The sequence below is a fragment of the Buteo buteo genome, chromosome 22 (assembly GCF_964188355.1).
Source record: "Buteo buteo chromosome 22, bButBut1.hap1.1, whole genome shotgun sequence".
NCBI classification, from domain to species: Eukaryota; Metazoa; Chordata; class Aves; order Accipitriformes; family Accipitridae; genus Buteo; species Buteo buteo.
This window is the reverse complement of record NC_134192.1, coordinates 17,189,348-17,210,774: the sequence shown is the minus strand read 5'-3', so window position 1 is coordinate 17,210,774 and position 21,427 is coordinate 17,189,348. Positions and strand designations below refer to the sequence as shown.

General features: G+C 49.9%; 1 protein-coding gene across 3 annotated transcripts in view; it reads left to right on the top strand.

The window, feature by feature from the left end:
- ARHGEF6 (Rac/Cdc42 guanine nucleotide exchange factor 6) overlaps positions 1-16,789 on the top strand; it is a 41,411-nt gene extending 24,622 nt beyond the window's left edge. For 2 of the 3 annotated variants that reach the window (XM_075054577.1, XM_075054579.1), the window contains 12 exons: positions 1,513-1,572; positions 3,755-3,901; positions 4,792-4,878; positions 5,869-5,947; positions 6,715-6,848; positions 7,130-7,255; positions 10,054-10,074; positions 10,878-10,971; positions 11,951-12,040; positions 12,855-12,954; positions 13,842-13,896; positions 14,426-16,789. In XM_075054577.1, the coding sequence (XP_074910678.1) occupies positions 1,513-1,572; positions 3,755-3,901; positions 4,792-4,878; positions 5,869-5,947; positions 6,715-6,848; positions 7,130-7,255; positions 10,054-10,074; positions 10,878-10,971; positions 11,951-12,040; positions 12,855-12,954; positions 13,842-13,896; positions 14,426-14,566 (1,134 nt within the window). In that variant the 3' untranslated portion in view covers positions 14,567-16,789. The remainder of the gene's footprint in view (positions 1-1,512; positions 1,573-3,754; positions 3,902-4,791; positions 4,879-5,868; positions 5,948-6,714; positions 6,849-7,129; positions 7,256-10,053; positions 10,075-10,877; positions 10,972-11,950; positions 12,041-12,854; positions 12,955-13,841; positions 13,897-14,425) is intronic. The other variant, XM_075054578.1, reaches the window with a different exon arrangement.
- Positions 16,790-21,427: the final 4,638 nt, after the last annotated feature.

Below are 21,427 nucleotides of genomic sequence, written 5' to 3'. Positions count from 1 at the left end.
TTGCTCCGGGGGGGGAGGCAGAGCCGCACAGGCAGACAGAAATTTGGCAGCTGGCGCAGACACGGGGGTGGAGGAGCGAGTGCCTGGGAGCAGGGAGAGCAGCGAAGGGGGACAGAGACTTCCTCGGCGAGTGGCAGATCTGCTTTAGGACATTTCTCCCCCCCGGGAACTGTAGAGATCTCTGCCGCTGGAGCTCTGCTACTCGCCTGCTGGTGCACTCCAGCTGCAGGGCTGCAAACCTCAGGGGATGCAAGGAGGTGAAGAAAACAGAAGTAACAGTCTATTTTTAACTGGGCTTGCTTTTTCCCCTCTTCCAGTATTAATTACTAGTTAATTACTCAGCAGACTTAGCCATGATCGTTCGAATCCACATCCCAGTCAGAGGATAAAACCTCTGTGCTTGAGCCAGGGGTTTTTCTGCGTAGGAGAGAGCATAAGAGCTGGCACTGTAGGCACACTACGGACCTGACCTGTCCCGCTCTCACCTGGCTTAGCTGAGCTGCAGGGACTGAGCTGAGCTTGGCTGCAGCCACCACGCCGGTACAGAGACAGCGTGCTCTTTGCAGGATGCTCTGCGGGGATCGGCAGTGTATTCAGGGACACACGCATCACCTATTTCTCTTAGTTTCTAAGCTAAGTGTGGGGGTTTTGTTGCATGAATCACTGGGGTTGAGGTTTAAGCTGTGATGCCGTGGGAGGAGTATGGATGTATGCAATATAGATGTAGGCAGTGTGGATGTATACCATAGCATTCCCTGCACTGCTGTGCAGCTGGAGACGGGACAGGTATGTTCAGGGCAGCCCTTATCCCGGCTTCCGAGGTGAGCAATCCCAGGCAGCCTCTGACAGCCTCAGGGACAGCTCAGTCACAGCCGAGACACCTTATGATTTGCTTGGCATGAGGACTGGATGGTGAGGAGCTTTTGATGTAGGGCCCTAGATACAGGAGAAGGTGCTAGGAGAGTACTAGCATGCAGCTACGGTCAAAGATAAAGGGCAACATACTGCTTTCCCCTACCTGGCTCAGACGTGCTCGCCCTTAAACCCAGAGGTGAAGCTCCCATAGATGCCCATGGAAATGACACCGTTGATGGGGCAATGGCTGGAATGCCTTGCATGCCCACGGAAGTTTCCTTCCTGAAGGTGAAACCAGAAATTCACCCTGCACCTCTGCCTGTTTTGACTGATTTTCTTTGCAAGCCGAGTTTGTTCTAAGTAAAATCGTATCTGCTCTTGCTCTGGCTGCTTTACGCTCATTAAACTGGTATCAAGGAATTGCATAGCTGCTTTAAACCATGTCACGTTGAACTGGGTGGTGGGGAAGGTACCTGGGGGATTTTGGCCCCCTCCGGCAGCAGATGCAGTCTGCACCCTCGGCCCCGCATCCCCCAGCACCCTGCGAGCTCTGCAGCCCTGGGTGCGCTGGGGCAGTGGGTGCTGCACAGGGCGGCTGCTGGTGCTGGTGCTGGTGCTGGTACTGGTGGCTGAGGGATTTTTCTCTCCCTTCACTAGGAGGCGCATGCAGATCATGAAGAGGTTCTGAAAGCCGTCACATCCTTCAAGTCCCTTGTGGTAGGTGGCAATTCTTAAAATAGAGCGCTCCATTTCAGGGCTGCATTTCATGAAGAATGAGTCAAGCCTGACATTTGTCTCCTCATTAGAAAAAAAAAAGGTCTTTTTGAATGGAAAAGATGGGTTATAAAGAATCTTAATTTCAAGTTTCGAGCCTAGAGCTGCCCCTCTGGCTGCATGTTTCAGCAATTGCACGCTGGCACCGTGGTCCCGGCAGCAGAGACAGAGCATCTGTGACTTTCTCCTCCGCTGCAGAAAGCCACGTGTGGGTAGTGGTATCAGCGGGGTCCCTTTCATCTCCTTTTGCCTCCATACCCTAATCATTTGCCACCCGAAACTAGACCGCCCCTTGCTCATTGAGATGAGCTGTGAAAGGTTAACAGGGGTGTCTGACTCAACTGCTGCCGCCAGCAGGAAGGTCCCCTCTGAGCCCATTGAGCGGCTCTAGGTTTTGTTGAGGTTTGCTCCACGGGCATCGGGAGGCTTTGACAATATTGCAGGTAATTTGTGGCTCCGGGTGCCGTGGCCATCGGCAGGGAGCAGAGCAAGTGGCAGCGAAGGGATGAGTCAGAGATAACAAACCTACTTCTGTGAGCTGTGTTACATACACCCCTCAAAGTCCTACTGCACTGAGATGAAAAAAAGGGGGAAAAGCCATCCACATGCACAAAGGTTTTACCCGGCAAAGGTTTTTTCAGTTATTAAAAAAGCTATAGTCTCTCTCGCTTTGTAGCCACTGAATACCTTTCACTATAACCACTCCAGATGTGGTCCAACTTCCTTCCTTAGCACAGCAGATGCAAGTTTTCGGTGCTTAGCAGTGCAGATAAAAGATGGGGAGGAGAAAGTTCATAGAAAACAGGAAAGGGCGATCATGTTACATTTACTTAGAAACTGGGCTCCCTTTCCATTTATTCTAGTAGATAATAGGGTAATAATTCAGTTAAATTACAAGGTGTCATTAATCTTTAGGAACGCGTGTAAGTGATGGACGGTTTTACTTGAAATATGTACTTGGGTGCTGAGTAATATAATGTAATTATGATACCGCTAAAGAGGTTCAGTGCGGATTGAGGTTAGATGGGCAGAGATGCCCCTTGTGACGGATGCGTGGTCCCGTGGTAGGACCAGGGAGGCTCCTGAGCGATGGCAGGGCAGGATCCGCGGAGCCACCGTGATTTGCAGTGGCACCTCTGCACAGACTGTGATGGATTGCTGTGGATTTTACATGGATTTGCATCCTGGGAATGTTGAATTTGGACACCCAGGGAGCCATCGAAGCACACAGCAGTTGCAAAACCAAAGGAAGCCCCCGCAGTTTGGTGCAAAGTTGTGTGTTTTCAGACTAGATCCAATGCAGCCTCTCTCTGAAGATCTGAGTAGTCAAAGGGTTTGAGCTAGAAAGGAGGAAAATCTCGGTCAGAAATAGGGGTTTGGAAAAAAACCAAGCAGCTGGCGAAAACTGAGCCTGGGTTTGGCTTTGCAGCTATTTTCCCTGTTGGCAGAGGGGTCAGTTAAAGCAAGTTTTGCTCAGATTTGCAGGGCTGTCTTTGTTCAGTCAGCATTGTCCTCTCTTGCAGAAAGCTGCTGAAGGACTGGCCGATCCGTGGAGCTCTACCAGTCCCCAGCTGCTGAGCATCGTTGCAGTCTTTTCAGTTACAGCACCTTCAAAAGCTTTTTGTGCTACGCTACTGCACTGCTGAAATATTGCGCCGAGTCCTGCTTTTGGGTTTGCAAATTTTGGTTAGAAAATATCCACCCATCTGATTCATGGGGGCTTTGCATTGCTGCAAGTATAACTTTCTTTGCTGTTTGGGCAAAACGGGCAAAATCTCTCTAAGCAGCAGCAAAATTAGAGACATTTAACTCTGCAGCTGTCTTTGTTTGGAAAATGTGACCCTGTACTCTCAGAGGTAGGACTGGTTTGGAAAGAAAAGTTTGCTCAGTGCAGTTCGCAATTTCTTTGACATTTTAATGTATTCATTACTTCATAAATCGCTAGGGTGTGATTTTTTAACAAACTTTGTGTAATAGAGCCAAAGCAGGCTTTCCTGATCCCTTGACATGACCAACCCTGAGCCCACGTGGCTGTGAGAGCGTTGCTGGTGAAACCATCTTCGTTGGGTTGGTTTGGGTTTGCTCCTGCCCTTCGGCTAACGAAGCGCCCTGCTGTGATTCCCAGTCGCAATGCCAGGAGCTGAGGAAGAGGAAACAACTTGAACTGCAGATCCTTTCCGAATCCATCCAGCGCTGGGAAGGAGAGGACATAAAAACGATGGGAAACATCATCTACATGTCCCAAGTTATGGTACAGTGTGGGGGAAGCGAGGTGAGTGCGGTGGTCCTTCTCCTGGCTAAAGACATTGTGTCCAAATCCCTCCTTGCCCATGGGATCAGTGATACTAGGCGGCAGCTACTCTCACTCCAGGCCAGCAAAGTGGTGACAAATAATGCTGATAAATAATTTTACCTGGAGAAAAGGTGTGCAATGGGACTGTGCATGTCTTCGGAGTTAGGCACCCTGGGGGCTTAGCTTCAGGCCTTTGGTGACACACTTTTCAAGCAGAAGAAGTATCTCAGTGTTGTGTAGCACATTAATTTCCCTCTTTCCCCTCTGTGACTTACTCTGAGAAATGAGAGTGACTTGAAAGTGTGCATTAGCATAACCATTTTGCCATGTTTTGTGCACAGCGCGGCAGCTGCTGTGACGTCCCACTCCAGAGCTGACTGCGCTTTGGAAAAAACTGGAGGGATTCTTGCGCTACTGGTCCTAAAGCATCACACCAGTGCTTGCCACAGGCCTTCACCAGTGGTGTTGAAGCCATGCATACTGCATGTTTGGTGTGGGAAAGTGCCTGTTATCACTGAATTGCTTGCTTGCTGTAGCAACTTTTCCCCGGGAAGGGAAGACCTGTTAAACAAAACTCTATAGAGTCTAGTCCCAGAATCTTGTTTGGGATGTGAAATGCTGGGGGACATAAGGTCTTGGTCTTCTGAGGCACTCTGAAATGATTGGAAGAGGATTAGCAGGATGCAGACAAAAACATACGAAGGGAAAACTAGTACTGAAATGAGATGCTGTAAAGAAAAAAAGCCAAAATAATTGGTTTGGGGGTGATCTCGCAAGCTGTGATTCCAGCTGCAACAGGTTCAGTTTGCTGGAGGAAAATGCTTGTGATGCATTGCAAACTGGATTAACCTAAATTCTTATCCCTGCAGGAGAAAGAAGAGCGGTATTTCTTGTTGTTTTCAAACGTTTTGCTGATGCTGTCTGCAAGCCCACGGATGAGTGGGTTCATCTATCAGGTAAGCATGCTTAATTTCAAGTTGCAAGGCGTTAGGTGTGAAAAAGGAAATCAGATAGCTCTTGTCAAATTCAAATCCTCTGCTTCCTTAAACCTCTCTGTTGTGATGCAAATGCCCCAGGCTGGGAACCAGGGCTTGGTTTTACCATTTGTGCTAGGCGGCTTAGTGCCTTTGTGCTGCCAACTGGTTAAACAGCATTTGGTAAGTGTGAATGCTGTGAAATTAGAAAAAAAAAAACCCTCGCAGCATGTTGTCCTACATGCTGTTCTCAGGAATGGTGTGTGTGTGTGTCTGTGTGTGTGTAAGGTGTCCTGACCAGCTGTAAGGTTTTGCCCCACACGACCAGCCAGCCGGTTCTCAGCATTGTGCTGTCTCTGGAAAATATTTCACTACTATAAAGGCCACTGTAAAGAGCCCAAAATTTCCCCTCCGTGAGGCACCCCAAACCTCTGCATTTCTTGTGTTTTACCATTTGAATGGCTGCAATCAGGCTGTTGGGAGCTTGGCTTTTCTCCAGTTGCCTCCAGGAAAAGGATGCTCTTGTGTTGACGTGTCATTTGTCATAAGCAAGGGAGATGGGAAAGATTTGGGAAGGATTTGGCTGGGGTTTTGACCTCACCGACCAGCGGGAGCAAGGTGAGCAGGCAGTTCAGTATGCAAAACAGAAGGACAGGGAAGGCTTTCAGAAAAACCAGGGGAAGTTGTTCCTCCTGTCTTGGTTGTAAAAGGGTTTGCACCTAGTGAAGGGAAAGGGTGGCAGATGAGCCAGCATGACTCAGTTGTCATGGGAGCCTCTTCTCAGGGGGGTTTGACCTTGTTGTGCAGGGAAGTCTAGATCCATACATTAAAGGAGACTCTTCCTGCAGTCTGAAGCCTTCACAAATTAGTTTTTAATGGCGATTCCTAAAGAGAAAGGAATCAGCAGAAACAAGCACAACAACCCCCGCTGGGAAGCAGATGCAGACACTGACTCCTCCTCAATTCTCCTAGGGAAAGCTGCCTTTGACAGGAATGACGCTGACAAAGCTGGAAGATGCTGAAGGGAATGAGCACATGTTTGAAATCGCAGGTCAGTGGGGCCCCTGCCTGGGGCCATCCTCCCAGTCCAACCAGCAGCTGCCACTGGAGGTCCTGGTCGTCCTCCTCCCCCTAACCACTGCACCACGCTCTTCTTTTTGCTCTTTTACCGTGCATTGTCTGAGTTCCTGACCATCTCCCTCCTGGTTGAGGTGACCTCCCAATGCCCTTGAGCTCTGTCTCTGGCGCTGGGCTGCTGTTGGAGACGATAGTGTTTCATATGGGACAAATCTCCTGCCCCAGTAGCACTGCTCTGTGCTGTGTGTGCCCCATCTGCGTCTGGCATCCATCCCATGCAGCTGTGAGCGCCTCGTTTATTGACAGATTAATGGCTATGGTCATCAGGTAGCTTTCCTAATGTTCCTCCCAATTTTCCCCTTTGATTAATCTCATTACTTGTAGCTGTACACAGTCATTTCATGCTCAGTGCCTTGGCTGCAGTGCAGCTATTTATGCTGGTGGTATTTGGCGTCAGCGTTCTGTTAATCATGGAAATGTTGCATTTGCTTACTTTTAACATGAAGTAATTCCTCAGACATTCGTCTTACCAGTTCCCTTAGGCTTTCTGTGCAGCTCCAGTGGCTGGCACTGGGTGCCCAGAGCAGGATGGGCAGTCACATCTTTGCCCTGGCCTTTTTGCAGCCACTGGACTTTGCAAACTGAGGAGCTGCTTGCTGCTGTGCCGAGCTGAGCTCACCCCGTGTTTCCTCCTGGGTCTGTACTTCTTGCTAAAGACGGTTATCTAACCCTCTGCTGCAGGGAACATGACGGAGCGGATCACCGTGTCCTGCAGCACCAGCCAGGACTTGCATGAATGGCTTGACCACTTGCAAAGGCTGACCAAAGGGACGTGCAACACGGTATCCAAAACGCAGTCCTGGAGCGCTCATTCGGTAAGCGTCTCACCTCCCCGGCAGAGGAACCAGCGCTGGCTGATGTCTCTGTTTCAGCAATGCACCTCGGTATGGAGCTAATGTGTACAGCTGGAAGACACGTCCTGCAGTTTTGTTTGTAACTGTGTCATGCTTGTACCATTTTACATGTAATCTGCCCTATTTTTGTTGTAACCTAGATGTCTCAGAGGAGTTCACAGTGAACTCTTCTCCATCCCCCTCTGCTTCTCTACAAGTTCGGTGGCTAACAGTCTTCCTTTGCTTCTCATCTATTTTCTCAGACATTTAGTTCAGCCGGACAGATCCGTGGGCCTCTAGAACCCCCCAAAATCCTCAAGCCCTGGAGCTTGAGCTGCCTCCGTCCTGCTCCTCCACTCAGACCGTCAGCAGCGCTGAGTTACAAAGAGGTAATCGTCCCTCGCGCCTGCAGAGGACCCTGATTTCATGGCAATCCCTAGTGCTTGTGCGGGGGTTTCTTATCCCATAGCGAGGGCCCAGAAGGTTAGGGGTTGTTGAGAGGAATGACTCTGCCAAGTTTTGCCCCAGTCCTGCGACGGATGCTTGTCGCTGCGGCTGGCTTTGTGCTGCAAGTGAAGCGTGAGCACGGGTGTTTGCAGGCTCGATGTTTGCTCTCGGCTGCTGTAGCCAGCACCCTCAGCTGCTGGATGTCACCGGTCCTGCAGCGGCATGTCCCACAGCCTCGCGCATCCTACTGAGCGCCGTCCTTCAGCGGTGCTGTGGTGAAGCTGCCTCCTCCTCCTCTTCCTCCTCCTGCCTTGGTCTGAGCCGTGGGTGGGAGCTGGGCTCCCTGCCGGGATGTATTCCAGCTCCAGCCGGAGCTGCAGGATAGAGCAGCAATTCTGCACCAAGAGGAAGAGGAAAAAGGCCCGTTGATATTTCTCGTGTTTTGGTGGCTGCAGTAGCCGTGGGGCTCGACCCTCCTTCGCCGCCCACCCAAGTGTTTTACACACCCATACCCTGCTGGGAGGCGGCAGCCCGAGGGATCGCTTCCCCCGCAGAAACCCCAAGCCTGGGAGGTAGGAGGCGGCGTGGGGAAACCCAAAATACAACCCAGCTCCGATTCTCACCCCCTGCTGCAACTGCAGTGCTCTTCTTCCCTACCTCACGTTAAACTTTTGGGATTACTCACCAGTAACTTGGGTAATGTTCCCCTTACTGAACGAGCACTCCGGTTCTGAGTCAGCTGCCTTTCTTGGTACAGCAGCCCTGGGAGCATCACTGCCCGGGTTCCCAGTGGGGATGGGGACGGGGAGGGGGGCTTCGACCCTCCCAGCCCCCCCAGCACTCAGGGATGGAGAGCCCGGTAGCTGGGGGGGCTGTGAGTCCGCTGCTGCAGGTAGAGATTTTAGGTAGTCTCACGGCATTCTGTTACCTTTATTTCTTAAAATTTGTAAACCAACGCATTACAGTTTGGGAATTAAATTGTTCAAAAACCAACCAAGCAGACTGGAAATGACCCTTAATCTTTGCATGGTCCAAATCCCTAACGTAGACTAAACCATTTCTTCCTTGCATGGTGAATTAAAATATAGGAAGAGGCATGAAGTAGAGGTGAAATTTTTCTGTGTGGAAGTGCAAGGCTGATATTTATTTATAAGCAGGCCAAAACCACAGATTGAGTGGTATCTTTAATGCCACGGTCCTTTGCAGTTTCTCAGTAGTCCCCTGCCGCACACAGCAGGAGTTAAACTCTTGGTGTCAAAACCAGGTGAGATGTTTTTGCCGCAGAGGCCGAGCAGGCAGGGAGCCCCAAGGGGCGGGATGCTGCTGCAGGCTGGATGGTAGCGTGCAAGGTGTCAAAGGACCAAAAATGTGGTTTTGCACAGGAACGGGCTGTGTTGGCCACATTGGTGGAAACCCGAAGGCCAACTGGTCCAGCAGAGCTGGAGCAGAGCTGGGCAGGCAGGCGCAGTCTGGTACCCAGTCGGTCCAGCCGGAGCCTGGGGGGCAGCTCCCCTCTCAGGGGAGGGACTCGTGGACACGAGCTTGTGACGACAAATATGAAATAAGTTCAGTTGTTGGCCCAAGTAGATCTGCATCGTCCCTCCCTCTGGGATGGTCAGTCACTAAGCAGAACTCTTACTTCATTGTATTATTTTTAAATTTAAAGTAGGGCAGAAAATAAGCTATGCTAACAGCTCGGTGCATGTCACCTTCCTATAACGCAGATGTAATGAAGGAATACAGATTTCAAAGGTAATTTGCAGGGAAGGGAGTGGGAGACTTTGATTAAAAGATTAGAGATTTTCAGACATCCAGTGTTACTTTAATTGGCTTCTAGTAGTGTAGGATGGGATGGCAGAGTCTTGTGCATTTCCTCGTACCAAGCTGTGCTCAGGAAACCCCAGAACCTGCTTGCGTACTGCACAGCACTCTTGTTATTTCCATTGAAATTGGGTCATTTTTCCTGTTCTGTTTCCAGTAATCATTTGAAATGACAGAGCAGGTGCTGTGAGTAAAGCGGTGTGTCCGGATTCAGGTTAGCAAAGTGAAAAAGATTTACAGATGATTTCTTCTACTTCTTTTGTTTTAAGTGGCCTGCTTTGCATTAGGTGAAGGGTTTATAACACCGGGATTCAGGACTGGGATGGGACCCTCCGCAGGGTGTGCAGGGAGCTCCCCATCCTGCCGGCGGAGCAGGGAGATGCCGCTGCGCTGATGCCTGACGCTCTCGGGTCTCCAGTGAGGATGGCAGGTCCCCTTTGAGAAAACATAGTCCCGGGGGCTTGTCACCAGGGTGGGTAGAGCATCCCATCATCCCAGCTGGGACAGGTTGAAGACCCCAGGACCCGTGTTGAACACGGGGCCAGACCCCGAGCTGCTCCCCGGGGCTCAGACGGAGCTGGGCGCCGAGAGGTGCTGCATTTTTAAGCGCTGTTCTCTTAGACAACCAACATCTACAGAAACCTACTACTAACTGAGGAGGCATGTTCTCTATTTTGACGTGTTGAGAGTGTATTAATGCCCACTTACCATGCGTTTCACATGTAATTTTTTTCAGTTTTGCATGACACCGTGCTCCTTTGCATGTTGATAGTGCTCTAAAACCAGTACGGAGGGTGTGCCACATTAATCGCAACACTAACATTTAAATGTGGTTTAGAATTGTGGATTTAATGGACTTGGTCAATAAAATCATCAATCTCTCACACTCATCTTCTCTTTCTTTGCATATTCATTGTAGAGGATGTCTTATATCTTAAAGGTAAGGGTAGATACATCTCTTTGGCTTACCGTGGCAAAGAATGCTTGTTCCTCTTCACGCTTCTTGTGCTTGCATGACCCTAATTTTGCCTGGCTGTATCAGTAAGTTATTGTGAGAGTCAGTAGCAACTGGCAAATATATTTTGAGGTAACTCTCAAGAAGGATTTAGTATTACAGTACTTAAACTTCCTGGCATGTCTCTATTCCTGCTTAAAATCCATATTGCATGTAATCTGCTAATACACTAATTCTCTCCAAATCAGCAAGACTTGTAACTCAGTGAAGGAGATAAAAGCTTGTGTTTCTTACCTGTGGAATCATAGCAAACACTAACTTTGTGTGTATTTGTCTGTTCTCTGTCTGTGTGTACGGGGGATTTATACTCTCAAACAAATTGTGTGCATTTAGAAGCAATGTTATTTGCCAACTGTTTTATATTAGAAATCAAATCAAGGAAATAAACAACATTATAGGGTTTTCTAACAAAGACCACAGAGTTGGTAAGCAGACTAAAAGTGCTGTGAATGTGTTTTAATTCTTTGGCTAAAGGGTCGTAGCCGAGGGATGAATTTGCTAGAGGAGCTTGTCCTGGCCCAGACCTGCAGGTGCAATTCCTGGGAGCAGTGGGCCACAACTAGCACACAGGGAAGGCAAAAAACATCATTTTGCCTGACTTTGTCACTGTCTGCTTTGTAGCTCTCTAAAGTGTTGTGCATAACATGGATAGCTGCATTCAGCTGTGCTGCTCCGCTGTTTGAGCTGCCTTTGGTTCTGGTTAAACACAGGAGTCTGTTTCTCTGTAGGATTCCAGCAAAAGTCCAAAAACAATGAAGAAGTTTCTTCCAAAAAGGAAAACTGAGAGAAAACCATCTGATGAAGAGTTCGTTATTCGGAAAAGTAAGTGTTGTATTTTTCTCTTTTTTTTTTTGGAGGTTTCTGTGTACTTGGTGATCTCCACAGGACTTTGAGAACAGCCTTTTTTACGGTGCAGGATGCGACAGGATGCTCACGTTGTGAGCAAGCCTTTGTGCTGCCGAGCACGGGAGGCTTCTGGAAGCGCACCAGTCCTCAGTCTCTGCCAGATCCCCTCCCAGTTATGACTGCCAGACATGCTACCACCCTCCCCGTGATTGCTAGCACAAGGTCATGGGTTGTGTGTGGTCGTGTTCTGGGTACAAAGCCAAGGAACTAATTCCACGTGGTTAAAAGCTGCAGTAAAACTGCACATCAACAGTCATCAAAATATGCCTGAGAGCTGGGACAAACCCTTACCTGGCCGTGCCAGGAGGTCCTGGAACAGTTTCCGTGGGGGATCAGGGAAGAAAAAAAGGCTCCATCCCTGCAGAGGTGTTAACCTGCGAAGAGAGATGTCCTGACAGCTCCCTGAAGTCCACTTGGGACACTCCTTAGGGGTTTTACATGGAAGGCTGTGGTCACCCAGCAGTGAGCTGCCACTGAAGGTCAGTTGTCTCCCTCAAGAAGACAGCACTGAGCTAAGGCTGGAAATTGAGACTTCACGTTTCCAAGTCCTGCTCTCCTGTGTTTGTACCAGATCCCTCCCAGCAGGGCTGCTCTGCCTACCCATCTCCTGGTGCTGCCTGCACCCGAAGTCAGGCATCACCCCCTGAGTTTTGCTGAGATGAGCAGCTAAAAGTGCGTTTTCATACCATTTAGTCATGGTGCTCAATGCCACAGGGCATTGCAAAGGCCAGAAAATATAAAGGACCTCAAAAAGAAATTAGGCAAAGTCCCAGAGATAGTGTCAGTCAAGGAAACAGCACACTCTTCTCTTAAGGGACTTGGGAGCAAAGGCTGGGAGAGATGAAGCCAGAGCACTTTGGTTTTTGTGATAGCTATTGTCTGCAATGTTTTACAGGTACTGCTGCGCTGGAAGAAGATGCTCAGATCCTGAAGGTGATCGAGGCATACTGTACCGGGGCAGGCTTCCAGCAAGCCCTCAGCTCAGGTGGGCACACAACCAAATTATTTAGTTCATACTCTGCCTGCAACGCTGATAACCCCTCTGGGAAAAACCAGATGGTTGCATCATACAGCAACGAGACTTATGCTAGGAAACTGTGTGGTGTTCAATCTTCAAGATAAGGGAGCTTCATCTATCTGGTGGTTTAGTTGCCATTGTTTTTCTTCTAAACACGGAGAATGAAGCAGGTAGGAGGGCAGATGAGACACAGCTATTTCACCAGCACTTGTTAGGAATTAAGCAAACCTAGTCAGTGCCTGTGGCTGTAAGCACTGAAAACCTGATGGTAATCTCAGGTTGCATATAGCTTTAGAAAGGAAGCATGAATATTATCTCTCAATCAGCTGCGTGTTTAAGAACAAGCTGCTTCATAAGAACCTATCTAACATCTTCAACTCTGGAAATATAACTATTTTCATTGCTGGTGAGGTGTCGAATTAAATCACTGAACTATCAAATATTGGTACATTTAAAAAGGGGGGGCATGTTTCTTCTGAGAGCTCTTGACCCTAATCGAATGTTTTCATTTATAAGTCATGATGTAGCTTTAGATGCAGTGAGCCCTCTTGAAAACTTTCCACTAGCTGCTTTAGCTCCAGGTTGGCGATACATATAAGCCTGTATTTAACCGTGGCAGATAGCTGGTGGCTGCTGGAGCCCCTGCGTCCCCAGTCTGCGCCAGGCTTGCAGAGGAGCGGGGAGAACGAAGGCTGCATTTGCCGTGCTGCCTCCAGAGTGTCCTGGGCATCAGGTCATCAAGTCTCCCTTTTTCTTCCTGATGAGTAATTCTTGTACACAGGCTCCCGTAAAGACTCCATCCCCCAAGTCCTTCTTCCTGAGGAAGAGAAAATCATCGTAGAGGAAACACGAAGCAACGGCCAGACTGTCACGGAGGAAAAGTAAGCGCGGCTGCCCTCCATTTGCAGATCCCCTTGTTGCTTTTTGGAAGGACATTAAAAACCAATGCCCTCTCCTGCATCTCTGCAGAGGAGCAGGGCTGGTGTCACCGACTGCTGCCTTAGTCCTGGCAAGAACCACTGGGCTATTTCAGTTGCTATTTTGTCCCTTTTTAAGAACAGAGCCGCCTTCCCAGCTGCTCTGACGTGGCTGTAGCCCTCCGGGAGTCTGTGTGCTGGGTCCCAAGAGCCAGTTTATCAAGTCCCAGGGCTTATCCGGATGTAGCTAATGGGGTCAGGGAGGACAGAACCAAACAAGTGGCTATTTTTTTTTTAACCACTGACATAGTGGGCTGCTACTACCCCTCGGGAGCCTGGCTGGCACCCTCTCTGTGAGTGCTCCCAGCCTGTTATGTAGCTTCAGCATCTGGGTGACTGCATTGATCCACTTCTTTTGTAATCCAGACAGTGCATTCCTTTCATGCTTGTTTTTTTGCAGCATAACCTCAAGGAATCAAGGCCATTTTCCAAAAGATGCTCAGGCATTTCCAGTTTTAAAGGCATTGTTATTTACTGCAGTAGCGTAAACAAGGAAGTCAAAGCCACAGTCCTTTGTTGATAACTGAAAGAAAGCAGAACAATGAATATATCTTGAGTTTCGAGAAATGAGCCCTGAATTTGGGACTGGTGGCCTATAAATGCTCCTGGGCTGTGTTTCCAGAGTCCTCTCACAGGCAGCAGGGATAGCAGCAGCCTGATGCTTGCAAAGCAGAAGCTGGAAGCACTTTCCTTATCAGTGCCTTGCTCACAAAAGCTCCCATGCTGTTGCTGTTTTGCTGCACTCCAGCTCTTTTTATTCTTTTTTTCTTTTCTTTTTTTTTTTTTTGCAGGAGCCTTGTTGACACGGTTTATGCACTGAAAGATGAAGTCAAAGAACTGAAGCAGGTAATTTGAGCGGGATCGTTTGCGCTAGGAGTTGAGCAAAAGCCAGCCAGGCTGCGCCGGGTCGTTGTCCTTGACTGATCTGTGCCCAGGAAAAGTCTTGCTCGTGCTGGTGCAGTCCTGCAGCTCCCTGAATCAGCGTTAGCTTTCCCCTGGTTTAGCTCCCTGAATCAGCTCACCACACAGTCCCTTGAGCACCAGCAGGAGGTCTTGGTGGTAACATGAAACTTTCTCCCTACTCTAAAAGCTCTTTCAACTTGACTGTTCATTTTATAAGGGTCTGGTGGATACCAGTTCTTGCAGACTCAGAGGAAATACATCCTCCTCCCTCCAGCCCCAAGCCTGGAAGTGGAAGAGACATCCCCAGGAGAACAGGGTCCTCCAACCCAGGCTAAAATTAGGTTTCCAGGAGGATGCTTCTGCCTGCTTAAAGTAACTGGGACACCAGGCAGCAAGGCGCACGGAGGTTCCTCGCTGTGTAAAGTGCATGGGCATTAACTGCTTTTTTATTCCTTTATTTTTCCCCTCGCAGGAGAACAAAAGGATGAAACAGTGTTTGGAGGAAGAGCTTAAATCCAGGAAGGACTTGGAGAAGCTGGTTAGAAGGCTGCTGAAGCAGACGGATGAGTGTGGCAGGGAAGACACGGGGCGCAAGTCATCCCTGATTGCCTGAATTAGGGGAGAAGCTGCTGGCAGTGGTTTGTGACCTCAGGTGTTTTTTGGGAAGCGGAACTGGATCCTTTGCCTCTTCTTGCTCCTTATTTTGTTGGTTTGGGGAATTTTGTTACCAAAAAAAAAAAAAAAAAGTAATGGAGAAAAAAAATTGGTTTTCTTCCATCCAATAAGGAAATAAACCAGAAACAATCACAACTAAACCAGTAAGCAAGCGGTCCATGATTCACAATTCATCTGCAGCAACTAATACCTCATCCGTACCTGCTACTGGGAGCAAATACAAACTCTGCTAATGATTGCCACTCACAGAGGGTTTGGCAGCAGTTTCCTAGAGGAAGCTTAAGCACTTTTTAATGCTTTCATTCTTTTCAAAAGCACCGGTACCTATTTATTGAATGAAAACATTATTGAGGTGGCATTGAGCAGAAACCAAAAAGCACCATGCTCCTCTTTTCAGATAATCACAACTGGGGAAGATTTTCCCAACCACCTTCTTTTTCCCCATTAGTTGACTGTAGCGAACTAGAGCCCAGCAATACTGTGGTTCCCGTGTGGCCTTGATACTGATTAAAATGTGCAATTAACATGAAGACATTTGAACTCCTTGGGGAAGTCAGATCTGGAGCACCTGTCAGAGCGCATGGGAAGGTATGTTGCACAGTGCTGCCTCCTAACAGCTCGTGATCAGCACAACAGGTAACTGCTGTTCTGCCCCCCCATCCCTTTTCTTATGCATGACCTATAACTCCTACCCCCTGGTTTTTCACATTGAGTGTCCAGGTATCGTATGAGTTTATAGTTTTGCTGTGCTTCCCCTTGCAGGACATGCTTTTCTCTGTATGAAATGTAAACACTGCTTGACAACAAAAAACAACCCCCAAGCGTGCTGGTTCCCTGCTCCCTTCTGCCCACGTTAGGCTCTCCATCGCTCCTTTCCAAAGGCTGGGAACCTAGCCAACGGCCACTTGTCCCCCCATCGCCCCAAAGGGGCTTTCGGCTAGGAAAAAGGAACTTTCTCTTGGGATAGGAAAGATATTTATGTTTATGCTTTGACAAGAACTGAAACGCTCCTGGGGCAAGGACGTGCAACACCCTTCCAGATCCCTGCACAGCTCCTCGAACACAGCACACAGGCAACATGCATATGTATCGGCTATCTTCATCTTATTTGGTGTTATACTCTAGTTTAGAACTGATGTTTTCCTTCCTTCCTTAGCAGCATTATAAAAGTAACCTTCTGTTAAAGTTAATAATAAGTCTTACGTATATCACAGGGCAGCATGGTCCCAGGGTGTGCAGACACACCACAGCTCATTACAGTCATACCGTTACATTGGTCATGAAGGACATAATAGAGGCAATAATTACAACTCCCTCCTCTCAGTTAAAATTTAGCCCCAACATAGCAAATGGTGTTTGGGGAGAGCTAGACTCCAAAACATCACAAGGAGTATAAACAGAGACGCTTTTTAAATCTAAGCTGTTTCTAGGACAAACCAGAGGTCTTTCTTGCTCTGGCTACACTTGCCATCTCCAGAGCATCCCAGCTGGATGGCAGCTCCCCACATCCCTGCCCAGGCACGCAGTTGAGCGGGTTGGTCAACAGACAAGCCCTGCTGTGCTGGTTAATCGTTTTTCCGGGATAACAACCTTTGCTGCACACCGAGCAGCTCAAGCTGCTATTCTGGGATGCCATGCCCAAACACCCTGGCATCGACCCATCCTGCTGCCTGCCCAAAGTCGGGCTGGGGACCGGGCTCGCAATGTGCAGCCAGTGCAAGGAAGCAAACCAAGGGCCATGTACACTCCGAGGAGAGGGTAGAAATGTTTCCCTGCTGCCCCCCGGTTTAGTTGAAACCTGTGCTGTGTACATATGCATGTTTGTAAGATGTAATGTGATGGAGGGCACACTGGGACACTTTGGATCAAGTGTTTGTCAAGAGCTAGAAGCCAAAAAAGACAAGAAAACAAAATAAAAAGGAAAAGAAGCCATGCCGGATGGACAGCAATGTTTCCATATTTACTTTGTTTACAGTGCTTTGTAAATAGGTTCCAGTGAGTGTCTTTAGATGGATGTTGTGTCAGCTGCCTTCCAGTTTATCTTTGTCATGTAGGTTTATTTACTGTAACTACTTATGCAAGTTCAACTTTTCTAACATGTTTTTATTTTGAACAGTTTTTTAATTGACATTTTCAACAAATAAAGAAGGATAAAAATCGCTTCTTAGCTCTCCGTGCTACTTCCTTTGTTTCCACCACAAAAGCAAAGTCAGTGCTTGCTCCGGGCATCCCTGATTTGCTCAAAACGCCCGTGGCTGCATCATTCACCCTCCGATTTACTGGATGCTGGTGGGGATACTGGTGCAAATGGCAATGCTGGCACTTGGGCTGTTGTTCCCACCATTACCCAGACTTGCAGCAGGGAAGGACGCCTGGTCCCACGGGAAGGAGATGCATTTCCATCCCTCAGGCTCCACCTGCACTCTGTGAACAAGGACGCTTTATGGAGAACTAGCTGCTCTCCGCTGCACCAGCGGGTTGCTGTAGATAAGTGACTTCCTGCCTGTTTGAGATTTTTTTTTTTGTTGTTCGAGTTTTTTTCTGGCGATTAGGTGTGGTGACAGGATTTCCTTTGGTCTACCACTTGGACAAGACCTCTCCTGCATGCTGGTATTTTTAACTCTTTGGTAGAGACATGCTGCGCTCTCAGCCCGCAGCCAAACCGGGAGGATCGAGGGCCAGACCCTGCTCTCCCTCACCAAACACAGCAGTCAGAGCGGGAAAAAGAACAAGTGAAAAAGAAACACTGGCCTTGGGCACATTGTAGAAAAACACTGAAGTCTGTGAGGGAGCATGCTTGAACCCCGGTGGCACTTTGGGGAATTATTGCAGAGGCAGAGCAGGGCCACATCCAGACCCGAGTGCCCCAGAGCCTGCACTGGGCAGAAGAGCAAGGAGGAGGCATCCCCCCGGGCTCAATTTGGGGGGACCATCTCCACTCCTGGGTCCCCATGAGGCCGGATCCAGGCCTTAACCAGAGACCATCCATCCTGCTCTCCTACTGAATACAGGGTCCCTTTGGCCTCCTCTCTTGTGCCAGCTCCCAAACAGCCCCTTTGCATGACCTAACTCTAATGCAGACAGCACCAGCATCCTCCAAGCAACAGAGTTTGGCTCCAGATGACCATCAATGTGAAAAACCAGAAAAAAAAAAACCAAACAACAGCTTAATCTGTGCAGCCCAAACCACCGCCGCGGCTGGGGATGTCCTGGACGCGACTGTTTGTGGTGGGTGTGCTGCTCCCACTAACCGCGCCGGTGCAGCGCCGTTCCGCTGGACAAGTGAACCTGAATCCAAACTAAAATGGGAGGGAGAAGTCTCCCTTGCCCCCGGGCAGGGATGCATGGAATGGGTTTGACCTCCTAGAAAAGATGGGGACCCTGCCCCAACCAGGAGAAAGGGCTGTCACCAAGCAAGTGGTGCCGAGGTAAGGCTGGCACCCAGGCACACGGTGCCTGAGAAGAGGGATTAAAAAAAAAAAAAAAAGACCCAAAGTAGTCCACAAAGGTGCTAGGACACACTTGTCACCCAAGTGGCTACCATGCACAGCCACGCAGCACGTGGCCAGCCATCCTCCAGCTCCTGCTGCCCAACAGCCCTGAGCTCAGTGGCACAACCTGGAGAGACCCAGCTTGGAAACTGGCATCCCAATCTTTTTTAAGGAAAAAAACCAATCCAAAATCTCATTTCTTATATAGAACTAAAATATATATAATATATATATATTTGCTGGTGAGCTCAGTGTGTTTTGAGCCATGCAAGCACCTCTCCCAGCAGATAACCACACTGCTGCTTGCTCCTGATGCTGCTCATCCATGGCCCACCGTGCCAGTCCTGCTGATGTGCCCCACGTACTCATCACCTTCTCCCTTCTTTACTCAGAAAGAAGAACAAAAATCAGTTCAGAAACTGTAAAATCCACAGCCCAAGGAGTGACAGAGAGGCTCCACGTCAAGGGAAAAATCAATGTATTGACAACCTTCAAACTTTCCACGGCGAGAGGAAACCTGTACCCGCCACGGCACCGGGCAGGGGCCAGGGAGGAGAACAAAGCCGCTCGGGAGACGGCCACAGCTGGATGGTAGCAATCGCATCTCCTCCCCTCCCACGCGCTACCTCACATCTGAATCCCACGGGCTATTTTTGGCAAGCAAAGTAACGGAGCCAAGAAACAAAAGCCCCGGGAAAGGCAGCGGCGCGGGCAGGGGGCTGGGGCCAGGTGGGCAGGGGAGGCGGCAGTTGGCATCTGCTGCTCTTGCTGCAGAATTTATTAAGTTGTTTTATGCCTATTTTTTTTTTCCTCTCCTCTTTACTTGTTTCCCCCAGCCACGCATGAAAAATCTATTTCTCCATGCGATTTGCTGCTCCTGGATCCCCTCTCAGTGATTTGGGCCGGGGATCGCAGCCTGGCCCAAACCCTCCGGTGGGTGCTCCTGGCCACCAAAGCCGGGGGGCCGCGGGGGGATTTCAAAGCTGGGCACCGATCACAATTTCCCCTCGCCCGTGACAAACAGCATTTCTGGTCCTGAAGGTTTTGGGCACCCGAAAACGGCCACACACAAGCTCCTCGCAGCAATCCCTTCCTCTCCTCATCTGCTCGCTCCCAGCCAGCTTTTTCCCCTTTCTCAGGCCATGCCGCTTTGCACGACCTTTGCTTTCTCCTGTGGTTCCCACTCACACTCCCACCATGACCAGGCACCTCCACCTCCCCCTGCAGAGGTTTGGGGCTCTCCAGCCACACCAGCACCGACTCCGTCAGCCCAGCCCGCAGGGGCTGGCCGGGTTTCGGCAGCAGCGGGGATGCGGTGGGACCCACGCCACTGCAGGAGGTGGCGGGACCCACGCCACCGCAGGAGGCAGCGGCCACCCAGCCCCTGCCACCCCACGCACGGCGGCCACAGGATCCCACCTCGTGCGGCAGCCATCCCTCTGCTCCAAAGCAGAGACGTCCCTGCAGTCTCCGTAACCTTAGGGCAAGCAGGAATAGTCCTCTTCCAGCCAGGTGTCCTAAATTCCCTTAAATTAGCTCCCACCCCTCTGCTCCACAGCTGCGCTGGGGGCTCCAGCCCTGGTGCCTCTCTGCCTTCCCAGGGCAGGGGGGGTCCCCGCTCTCTCTTCCAGCCAAAATGCCCTTGGTGCTGCATGGCCCTGGCACCCCAAGATGCCCCTAGGAGCAGGGTGGGGTGGCTGCCCCCCCCAGAGGCTTTTGGGACTGGCTGTCCCCACTGTGCCCCCCAGTGCCACCCCTCTGCCCTTTTGGTCCCCAGACTCCAAGCAGGACCCTGGGGAAATCCCAGCCTGGGGCTAAGAAGGGTGAGTGGCGTTCGAAGCATACCAAGCACCTATCTCTTAATTCATAAATTGTATTAGTTGCAGCGGATGAAAGCCCACACTTGGGAAGGGGGAACCATGAATGTTGAAATATGCTGCAAAACAGAGCTATGGCCATGCGCAGTCCCTTGGCACACAGTCCCTCTCTGTTTACAAATATAAGACAGTTTTAGTTAAATAAGTAGTTTTTATACCCAGTGTCAGAGCGGTCCGTTCCCTGATGGTGATAGGCAGTTTTGGAGAACGGCCATCAAATACATATTAAATTATAGTAAAACCAGACTGTCTCTGAGCCTCCCCATCTTTGGGAGGGGGCCATGCTGGGCACCCAGGACTGCAATGAGCTGTGCAAAGACCGCCCTGACCGTCCTGGCAGTGGTGGGACTCAGGCACTGTGTTAGGACCAGACCTGCAGCCTCCAACCAAGCAAACCCTGAGGACTGCCCAAATCTGAAAGCTCTTCCACTTGCAAACCTGTTGGCCTCCAGGAGTATTTCCAAACTTTTGCACTCTGACAAGCATGACCTGTACAATCAAATGCTCCAGGCTTGCCACCTTTGGCATCTTTAGATGCTTTTGAAAAATGCTGCATCAACATCCTTGTGCCCTGCTGCTGCTCAGCTCACCTTCCCTGCGGGCCAAACTGGAGAAGAGGGTCACGCGTGTCACCCAGATACCCCCTGCCTGAGATGGGCTCCTGCCCGTCTGCACAGTCCTGCTCTCCTGGAGCTCCAGGAAGAGTGCCACATCCTCACTGAGGGCAGCCAGAAGATGCTTTGCACGTGCACCTTGGAAGGCTTGGGAAGAAGCAGTTGGTCCTGCCGCCTCCATGCTTTCCTGGTCCTCCTCCTGGGGTAGGAAGGGTCTCAGGAGAGGAGGTAGGGCCACATTTGATGGTGGTGGCCAACATCCCTTCCAGAGGGAAGTGAACAGCCCACAGGCAGAGGGTCCTCTACCTGCAGAGGTGGGAGGACAGTCGGGCGAGTGGATTCGGGTTGCTGAGAGCACTGCTGGTGCCTTACTCGCACTCTGGCTTGAAATCAGCAGTCCCCCTGGGCCACCGACTGCCCCTCTGCTGGAGGACAACTGTCACCAAGCATGAACATGGCCAAGGCAGTGTCACCCTAAACAAGAAGGCTGGCTGAGTTTCATAGATAGGCATGGGTGGAAAAAAGGCAGTTCTCGAGATAAAGCAGACAGTTAGGGTGGCAACGATGCATCACCAGCAGCTAGCACATACGGACAGTGTTTGGCTGATTGATTCCTTTAGAGGAGACGTTCCTAAGCCTTTTAATGTTTTTCCGTTGATGTTTTGTAGGCAGATTGGTATGGGAGATATGTATGAACCTAGCTTGGCTGGAGTACTACCCTGAGCCATCCTACGTTGTTAGGAAAGAAACGTTGATGGTAGAATTTGCTAAATAAAGCTCTTGTGACATAACGGGGACATCCACCCTGCCAGGCACG